Source organism: Helianthus annuus, chromosome 15, assembly GCF_002127325.2.
Source record: "Helianthus annuus cultivar XRQ/B chromosome 15, HanXRQr2.0-SUNRISE, whole genome shotgun sequence".
Taxonomy (NCBI): Eukaryota; Viridiplantae; Streptophyta; class Magnoliopsida; order Asterales; family Asteraceae; genus Helianthus; species Helianthus annuus.
Window position 1 is genome coordinate 163,198,888 of NC_035447.2, and position 10,148 is coordinate 163,209,035.

General features: G+C 38.4%; 1 protein-coding gene across 1 annotated transcript; it reads right to left on the reverse strand.

The window, feature by feature from the left end:
* Positions 1–1,501: 1,501 nt before the first annotated feature.
* Positions 1,502–9,284, reverse strand: LOC110930991 (ruBisCO large subunit-binding protein subunit beta, chloroplastic). The gene is made up of 15 exons (XM_022174381.2): positions 9,136–9,284; positions 6,946–7,155; positions 6,731–6,856; positions 6,491–6,628; positions 5,644–5,739; positions 4,990–5,232; positions 4,666–4,900; positions 3,902–4,071; positions 3,741–3,818; positions 2,857–2,928; positions 2,649–2,753; positions 2,456–2,548; positions 2,284–2,376; positions 2,058–2,181; positions 1,502–1,664 (listed from the first exon to the last, which is right to left on the reverse strand). Exons 2-15 carry the CDS (start codon positions 7,153–7,155, stop codon positions 1,651–1,653), a joined length of 1,797 nt encoding a protein of 598 aa, XP_022030073.1. The 5' UTR covers positions 9,136–9,284; the 3' UTR covers positions 1,502–1,650.
* Between the last annotated feature and the right edge of the window lie 864 nt (positions 9,285–10,148).

Here is a 10,148-nt window from a genome sequence, read left to right on the forward strand (position 1 = left end):
CATCCGAGAGAATGACCTCGCTAAATCCTTAAGGGCACCCATGATAGAACAAAGTAAAAGTGAAAATGGAGAAGAGAAACTAACCTGAGGAAGGAAAAACTGTGAACGATTGTAAGGAAAATGAAGAAAGTTTGCAACTGTTAAAATAAATATGAAAGTAAAGTAGGGGTATTAAAGGTAAATAAATAATCTCTGCCAATCCGCCGCCTGACACATGTCAATCAAATCAACTGTCAAATCGTTTCAAATTCAAATTTCAAAAAAGTAACTGTCTCAAACCTTTCAAGCCTCCAAGCAACGAACCTTTCAAGCCTTTAAAAGACATGCATAAAAGTCAGAAGTCTTTGAGTGTACTGCCCCAAAAACCTCTGACTTGGGGGGCTGACGACGGGGGTAGCCCAAGGATAAACAAAATGATTAATATGCAAAGAGCTTAAAAGGTTGAAAGGTTCATCGGATGAAAAGCTGTAAATTGAGGGAATCGAGAAACAGTAACTAGTCATGTCCAAACAGCTCGTCCCACCAACTCACGCTCACCAACCCACAAAGTCAGAGCAGGTCTGCACAAGCACACTCTATTAACCAGGGGTCCAAAGCCTTCAACCCCAAAAGGGGAAACCCTCCATAAGCAAACAGGTCTCGCTAGTATAGTCCATACCATTTCGGGAGGTGTCTTCCACTATAAGAAGACAGCTCATAAACACTTCAAAGACATTCCGAAAAGCACAAAGATTCCTTAATCTCTGGTCTTTCAAAGAGTTCTTTGTCACTTCCAAATAACTCTTCATCAAATTCATCTCATTCATTCTATTTGCTTTCTTTTCTGGATCCGAGCCGGCCTTGGAGAAAGAACTTCAAAGCAAATAATCCAAACATACTAGTGAACCTCCTTCCACGTTTTGCAAACGTGGAGGGACCCCGCGACCTGCGTTAGGCAAAACTGAACCCTTCAGCCCTTTTGCCTGACCAGCCCAGCTACCATCCTTGGTCCCGTATTTGTTGCATCAACAGGATATAATTCCACTTGCAAGAAATTTGAGAAGCAAGGGCATTTTGGTCAGTTTTCTGTTTTAGCACGTAATTTATGCTTGAAGGAAGAAGAATTGGTAGAACATGTCTTTGGCTTATGCCAAGAATGCTACTGGAGTTTGGGAGGGGTGGACAGGTGGTGCGAATGTGTGCTAGAGCAAAAGGCGACCGACCGACGCCCGTGAACGCAGATAATGCTACTGAACAAGCCTGTTTCACCGCCCAAAGGCCCACTGTGGTAAAATCTCTGGTCCAACCCAAAGCATTTTCGTTTGACGTATATTTGGAGTTGCTTTCATTAATGTGTTTTTGTTGTATTTGAGTATCTGTTTGTATCTCAAAAGTGGTGTAGCTTTTTTATGTAAACCGCAGTCAGGTGATGTTTGGCTCTGCTGCTTGCTGTGCTATTTGTTGTGTTAAAAAACGAGTTTATTGCCAGGAAAACAAAAGTCGGATACCATAAAAACCACAAAAGACTAAATAAATCGTTTATTTTTCCATTTCATTCTCACAAAAAGTTGTTATTCATCTCATACACGCCTCGACTCGCCTCATCTAAACCACAGCTATATGTAACTAATACCAAAATCCAATCACCTTGTTACACATTCCTCAAATGCATTAGTATCCATAGCCTGAACAAACAAACAAAATCAATCAGCAACTTATGATACATATTCACAATTTTTATCAAGAGTTAATTACTGTTTTCGTCCCTGTGGTTTCTCAAAAATCACTATTTCAGTCCATTAGTTTAAAAATTGCGATTTCAGTCCCTGTGGTTTCACTTTCGTAACTATTTCAGTCCACCTTGTAACCATTTCAGTCCCTGTACTTAACAGAATAATGGATTGAAATGGTTACGAAAGTGAAACCATAGGGACTGAAATGGTTACAAAAGTGAAACCACAGGGACTGAAATCGCAATTTTTAAACTCACGTACTGAAATAGTGGTTTTTAACAAACCACAAGGACAAAAACAATAATTAACTTTTTTATCAAATTGAAGGTGGAACGATTTAACTACCAGAATTGTCCATTGGGTTTCCAACAGGCGCAGGCGCTGGCTCCTTGATCTCTACAACTACACAGTCAGACATCAAAAATGTTTTTGCAACCGATGAAGCATGCTCTAGACAACATCTCACCACCTGAAATTTGACCCAACAAATAGGCCGCGCAACATAAAAAATTAACTCTGAAATCACAAAACTCCCTTCAATTTAACAGAATCTTGTGCTGCAGTAACATACCTTAGTTGGATCGATGATTCCAGCTGACATTAAATCTTCATATGTATCAGTAGCAGCATTATATCCAAATCTGACATCATCAGTTGCCAGAACCTACGAGAGTCCAAACAATAACATTACAATATTTCATACAGTCTCACTACCTTGATACGAAGAAATTGGCATTTCATACCCTCTCACTAACGACACTTCCGTTGACACCCGCATTCTGTGCAATCAACTTCAGGGGATAGCTCAAGGCTCTCTTAACAATATCTGCTCCAACCTGCAATTCAGTCAAACATCAACATCAGATTTATTGATATGATCCAGACAACGTAAGCTTGATTTATAAAACTAATACGAATGTGACTCGAGAAACATACCTTTTCTTCATCATTATCGAGGGTCTCCTTGATAGCTTCCACTTTAGAGGCAAGTCTCAATAGAGTGCATCCACCACCGACAACGATACCTTCCTCAACTGCAGCCTGCAAACCAATAACATTGTCCATTCGTCACAACATATTATTAGATTACATGGGTTTCATAAAAATCAAAATACGTGAAAACTAAAAAGTAAAATTTATTCACCTTCGTTGCATTAAGAGCATCTTCTACACGAAGTTTTTTCTCCTTTAGCTCTGTTTCAGTTTGTGCTCCAACCTAACCAGAATGAACATTTATAGCTTCATATCCCTGGTTAGTTGTACATGAAACCCCTCAAATAATATTCAACTAGTATTTTGACCCGCCATGCGTTGCGGTAATGTCGAAACTTAAAAGTAACTCGAACTTATACCGTCAAATATTTGACCCGACTTGTTTTCGAACAAAAATAACGTCAAAACGTAGACTAACTGAAAACGCACATGAAAATAAGCACGAAAACGTATTATATTTGACCCGACTCATTACCGAGAAAATTTACGCTGAAACATAAACCAACTTGGATTTATAACGAAACGTAATTAAAATATAAGCACGTGAGAAAATAGTGATTTTACGTTAAAGAATGGTACCACGGCACCATGCGTTGCGGCCTATGTAGCATGGGGACTCCATTTATGTGGCTGTACCCGTCTCGGGTACTTGTCGGGGACGGAAACACCATGGGTACTCGTCGGGGACGTTTCCCAAACGTTTCCAATGTCGGGGATGTATCCGGTAGAAGTATCCAGCCCGTTTCCATTTATTTTTAGGGTTTTAACCTGACTTGTTTCCGAACAAAACGTAGACCAACCAAAAACGTACATAAAAATAACCACGTAAAAACTCGAGGGGGTCAAAGTGACATTTTAAAAAGTTTATAGAAAGCTGAGGGGATGTAAGTGGCAATGCTAAAAGTTGAAGGGTTGAATACACAGAAAGAAAAAAACATGAGTTGGATGGCATTTTTGTAAATTTGATAAAGAAGAATAAAAAAAAAGAGGTTGCGTCTTAGGAACTATTACTTTTGTTATATGCAAAAGACGAACCTGAATGACAGCAACACCGCCAGCGAGTTTAGCAATTCTCTCATTAAGCTTTTCCTTTTCGTAATCTTGATCAGCTGCCTGTTTAGTTAAAACATACACAACGATCATTACCAGAAATTCAATTCGAACGAGAAAAACAAGTAGTGGTCTCAAGTGTTAACCTCAATAAGGTTTCTAATTTGTGCCACGCGCTTTTCAACCGCTGCTTGAGAGCTCCCGTCACTAACTATTGTAGTAGAATCCTTTGTGAGAACCACTTTTGCCGCATGCCCCAACACGGAACTGTCGGCTTTGTCTAAGGTGAGCCCCACTTCATCTCTAATAACAGTTCCTATATTTATAAAAAAAGAATTACAAATTTTATCAAAAGGAATATAAAAGTCATTGTGAAGTCTAGGGCTGCAAACGAACAAAACGCTCAGCGAGCGGTTCGTCAACTGTTCGGCGGGAAGTTCGTTTGTGTTCGTTCGTTTAGTTGAATGAACAAATATGAACAGAGGTCGCATTCGTTCATTTGTGTTCGTGAACGTTCGGTAACCTGTTCGTTAATGCTCGTTTGTGCTCAATTGTTCATTTAATGTTTTTAGTTTTTGTATTTTATTTAAATAATTCAAGATTCCAACAAATAAAATAATTAAGAAGTATCAATGTATTATATATTCAGCTCATGAACATTTGTTTGTGTTCGTTTGTTTGTTTCCATGTGTTCATGAACATTCGTTTGCGTTCATTGCCTAAAATTAACAAACGAACACGAACACATTCATCTCCTTAACGAACGAACATAAACATAGAATCCCATTCAGTATGTGTTCATGAACACATATTTCCTTAACAAACAAACACGAACAAGGTCTTGTTCATGTTCGTTTGGTTCATTTGCAGCCCTACGCAGAACAGCTGATAACAAAACTCTAGAACTAACCTCCGGTCAAGATAGCAATGTCATCAAGATACTGGCTTTTCCGCTCTCCGAAACCCGGAGCTTTTAGCGCAGCGATCTTTAACGACCCTCTAAGTTTGTTCACAACGAGAGTCGCTAACGCTTCTTGTTCAATATCTTCGGCGATTATGAGTATAGGGTAGCCGTTTTTTATTGCGTCCTCCAACACACTGATGAGATCTCTCGCACTCGTTACTTTCTTGTCCACCAATAATAACTGCACACGCATAACCGACAATCTTAAAAAATTACCGACAAATGACTATTTCTGACTATCTTTTACAACAAGATAGATCGTTTCTTCACCTTGCAGTTCTCAAATTCGGTAACCATTTTCTCACTATCGGTTACAAAGTAAGGTGAGATGTAACCACGGTCAAATTGCATCCCTTCAACAACGTAAAGACTGTTTTCGGCACTTTTGCCCTCCTCGAGAGTCACCACACCCTTGCGTCCAACTTTACTCATGGCTTCCGCTATCATGTTTCCTACCTCGTAGTTGTTACCAGCACTAACCGCAGCAACATCGGCTAGTTCGCTATCTTCAACCTACAACCCCAACGTTAATACAAAACAGATGCAACCACGTTAAATAAAATCAAGAGTAAAGTACACAGATGGTCCCTTTGGTTTACCAAAATTTGGGATTTGGTCCCTAGCTTTTCAAAAGTACATAAATGGTCCATGTGGTTTGCACTTTGTAGCACATTTCATCCCAAGCTTTTTCCAAAAGTACATGGACGGTCCTTGTGGTTTGTACTTTGTAATGCATTTAGTCTCTAACTTGGGCATGCTAAAACCTTTAGATTTGTTAGTTGGGGACTAAATGCGTTACAAAAGGCAAACCACAGGGATCATCCGTGTAGTTTTGGAAAGATAGGGACCAAATCCAAAATTTTGGTACACCATAGGGACCATCCGTGTACTTTACTCTAAAATCAAGATGGTCCGGTGAATTACCTCTTTTGAGATCAACTTGAGCTCAGCCACCAAGGCTTTAGTAGTCTTCTCGATGCCTCTGGTGATAAGGACCGGATTTGCACCAGCTGCTACAACCTGATAAGAACGTCTCCATTAGTTTCAAAAAAAAATAAGAAATAAAAATGCAAGCCAACTAGACCAGTAGACCTGTAAACGAACCGAACGCCACGAACGGAGACATGTTCGTGTTCGTTCATTTAACTTCAACTGAACACGAAGATATAAGGGAATAATTTTTGTTCATGTTTGTTCATTAAGAAAATGGGCATGTTCGTGTTCGTTTATGTTCATTCTTTTAGAGCCTAAACGAGCAGCTCACAAACATTAACAAACTTAAATCAACATAATTTAACAAACATAAAACAGCACAAATTAACATAAATGAACAAACAAAAATGAACATAATTGACCAAACATAAAGTAGTTTTTTATATAAATTAGTGATTAATTACGATAAGTTCCAGTGAAAACTCATTTTTATTACTAGAAACGCAGTTACTAATTAATTATATTTATGTAGGCAGTTAGAAAGCCTATTTATGCTTATATTTATATAAATATAACTACTTATGTAATTTTTAAAACTTAAATGAGCATAAGCAAATGTAAATAAACAAACATAAACGGACATTCACAAACATAAATGAATGAACAAAGCGTGTGTTTGTGTCCGTTTAATTAAATGAACAAAATTTTTTGTTCATGTTCCTTCATTCGTTTAATAAATAAACGAACTGAACTTCCCGCCGAACAAGTTCATGAACGTTTGGTTCATTTACAGGCCTAAACAAAAAGAATAGGATGCGAATGTGACTCTCAGACCGACCTTGACACCTTCTGTAATAAGACCTTGTGCAAGGACTACAGACGTTGTGGTTCCATCTCCAGCTAAGTCATTGGTCTTCGCAGCTGCTTGTCTAACAAGTTTCGCACCGATGTTCTCCACTGGGTCTACCAAATCAATCTATAAACCAAAAACAAAACAAACAGAAAAATAATATGACTAATGTACATGTTTGACATATAACCTTTGTACGTATAAAATATATCTGGTTATGAAGGGCACCTCTTTGGCAACAGTAACACCGTCATTCACAATTTTGGGTGCACCGTACTTGCTTTCTAGAACTACATTTCTGCCCTTAGGGCCAAGAGTAAGACCGACAAGATCAGCAAGTTTGTTTACGCCAATCTGCACAGAAAAAGAGAACAAAAAACCAAGAGATTAAGCATAATAAATGGATTACAATCTAGCATTATTAATGCTTATTGTGGACTCACCTGTAGCTTCTTTGTCGCTGACCCGTCCTTGTTAAAGTACAGTTCCTTTGCGGCGGCTTTGATTTGGGAAGTTTGTGGGGCCCTTCGGAGAGGAAGGTTGTGTCTCCTGCCCAATGAGCTAGAAGATATTGAGGCAAAAGACGATAACTTATTGTTACCAGAAGAAGCCAATGATCCAACTGCTGTGACACCAGCAAAAGTCGAGGCCATCTGTTGTATAAAGACCGTAATTAGCTATGTTGTCAAAGACGCAAGGCGCAGGCGAGGCGCATCAGCCTCGCCCGGAGCCTAGGCGCAAGGCGCAAAAAAAGCGTGGGCTTTTTTAAGAAAAGCGCACATAGAGGGAAAAAAAAATATAAAAAATATGTTATGCTTTGAAAATAAATAAGATTCCACATATAAAATAAAAAAAAAAACTATTATATATGCCATTTAAGATCATGTAGCTAATAGTTAGTAGCAAAAATGAGTTTCTGAGTTGAACTCATGCGTGCCCGCACGTCCTGCGGACACGAATGCAGCTCCAAAAACCCGGGCCCGCGTGAGGCAGTTTTTGCACGCACTCGGTTTCGTTTTTTTTTTTTTCTGTTTTTCTACGCGCCTCAGCTTTTTTTCAGTTTTTCTGCTTATCCACTGCGCCTCAGCACCAATTTTGCGCCTAGGAGCGCGCCTTTTTGCGCCTCAGCAGCTTTTTCAAAAAAAACCCATTTTTACACCTAGGCTACCACCAGGCGCTATACATGCGCCTCACTGCGCCCGAGCGCCTAGGCGCGCGCTTTTTGCGCTTTTGACAACATAGGTAATTAGAATAACTTTATACCATCTGTTGTATAAAGGTAAGCAATCAAGTGGCGTAACATATCGAGTAGATGTCATATACGTTCTTGTTCATGCAAACACAAAAACTAGATATGGTAGTTAAATTCTCACAATTCTTACAAACATATATGCGTTCAGTGAAATTAGGATTATCATAAACCATTAAAACCGCCCAAACCATCCAAGCTGAAGCCAAACAGAAGGTTCAAGTGGTTTCAGATATGCCGTTTCACTCGTTTACGGTTTGAAAAGCAGGATTCAACTCGTATGGAACTTGAAACCAGCTGAATGAACCAAACATGCTGTTTAGTGTTTCCCTTTTATCAATTTTTTTGAGCCGCTAACTCACACATCCACTAATACTCCTAAATCTACACCATGAGAACAGAACCCTCAACCACGTCGGGTGGAACACCTTTGCCACACTCCATGAAAGCGCTAGGCTACAAGCCCCTTGGTGTTCAATGTAACTATGTAATTATTCTTTTAGTTTTTGACATGTGCACTTACGCATATGAATAACATTTATGAACAACCTTTAACCGACTTAGCATTTATATTTCCCAAAAAAAATAACAAAAATCCATTTCAAACCCAATCCGCCACCAACCAAGCAATTTAGACCATGCGTAGTCATTGGGGTGAATAATGCCCCACCCTTGGGCGTTGTCCGCCACGTGTCGTCCTAGTCAGCAAAGGGGCGTTATTCAGAAAGGGGCGTAGTGGTGATAACGCCCAATAATGCCCCGTCAATCATTACAAAATTATTTAATTAAATAACACAAAAACCATCAAAAAATCTTATTGGACAAAGAATATGAAGATGATGGTTGATTGGACAAGCAAACTGGAGCAAGGCCTTGTATATTCCACGCCAAACACAAAAAAATAAAAAAAAAAAACGCCCATGGGGGCCGTTGCCGGGCTTCAAAACGCCCCAAAATGAACGAGTACACATGGTCTTAAGACTTTGGCCAGTCCGGCCCACCCAACAGCCCGAACCGTTTGTTTTTCAATTTTCAAAAACATACTTAGCAGTTCAACAAACAACTTACATCAAATCCAGTCACCAAAAGGCAAAGAAAACCCCTAATAAAACTGTATCAACTACGGAAATAAAAGATTAAAAAATTAAACTCAAGCAGTAAGCCTATGAGAGCCACAAAACATTTCAAAACAAACTCACATTCCAAAAAATATGACAAATCAACCTAATCCTCCATTTCAAATGCAAAATCTAAACCTAAAAAATGCAAAAACAAAATAGCAACAATAACAACCAAATTCAGTAAACTAAACAAACACATCAATTCACAATAATAATGAAGGAATATAGAAAGATTGATGTGATATGTAAGTAAATTAGCTTACCGGATAAGAGATTTGACGGAGAGTTCAAAGAAGGATGGAGGCGTTTGCACAAAAAAATGGAGTGCGTGTGAGGATGGGGTTTATTATCAGGTTAGGTTATAGTACGTAGGGGTGAGTGTTTAGTTTATTTATATAGTAAGCTCTCATCTTCAAGGTTTCCTTCGATTTGCACCGTTAGATTAGTCAGCACACGAAACTTCTAGAAGGACATTGTTGTATCATTTTTATTTTATTTTTATTTTTTTCTTTCTCTTGCTTTAAAAGTTCGAGCTTTGGTCCGTGGATGAGTGATGTTGAAAGTTATCTATCTTTTTAATAAAATGGCAAATGCCCTAACATAATAAAAGCTGATATAGCAATTAGAGAAGCTTTCCAACAACCTTTTTTATTTCATTATTGCATTATAAATTGAAATATATAAAATCATTTTAAAATACATTTAAAACTCTGTCATCAAAAGCTCTGTCCATATCCATCTATACTTTAAAAGCCAGCAGAGGTTGAAGGTTGATACAATGCATTTATATCAGCAGAGGTTAATTGCCGGCAATTTGAAATTCAAAATGCATGGGAATACGTAATTTGCAATTAATGCATGTCACTCACTCGCTTCTGTCAATCATCTTCTTATATAAGGTTTTTTTTTCTCATTCCCTCCTCATATTTCATTAAACTCCCATCTTCTCTGGTTTCGGATTTTGAAATTTGAATTCATTCCGAATTCCGAATTAGAAGCATGTCAACATCAGTTGAGAGTAACAATTTTAGTTTTGTTAATGATTTGAATTCTGGGAAAGATTTGTGGCACATAAAAGCGAGGATCATCCGAAAATGGAATCAAGATTATAAAATGGATCTCATCTTCATTGATGAAAAGGTAACATGTATTTGTGTTTTTTCGTTCGTGTATAAATGATTCCATGGATGTATATGTGTGATTTCCTGTTTCTAGGCTTTATAGGTTTGTATCATAAAACCTTGATTGTGCAAATGTTCCTGAGTTTTGTAAGGTA

Excerpts from the sequence above, each read along its gene's own strand:
- LOC110930991 (XM_022174381.2), bottom strand. The coding sequence starts at position 7,155 with ATGGCCTCGACTTTTGCTGGTGTCACAGCAGTTGGATCATTGGCTTCT. Across the intron at positions 6,857-6,945 it reads CAGCGACAAAGAAGCTACAG|ATTGGCGTAAACAAACTTGC; the intron begins GTGAGTCCACAA and ends TTTTCTGTGCAG. Across the intron at positions 2,182-2,283 it reads GAATCATCGATCCAACTAAG|GTGGTGAGATGTTGTCTAGA; the intron begins GTATGTTACTGC and ends GTCAAATTTCAG.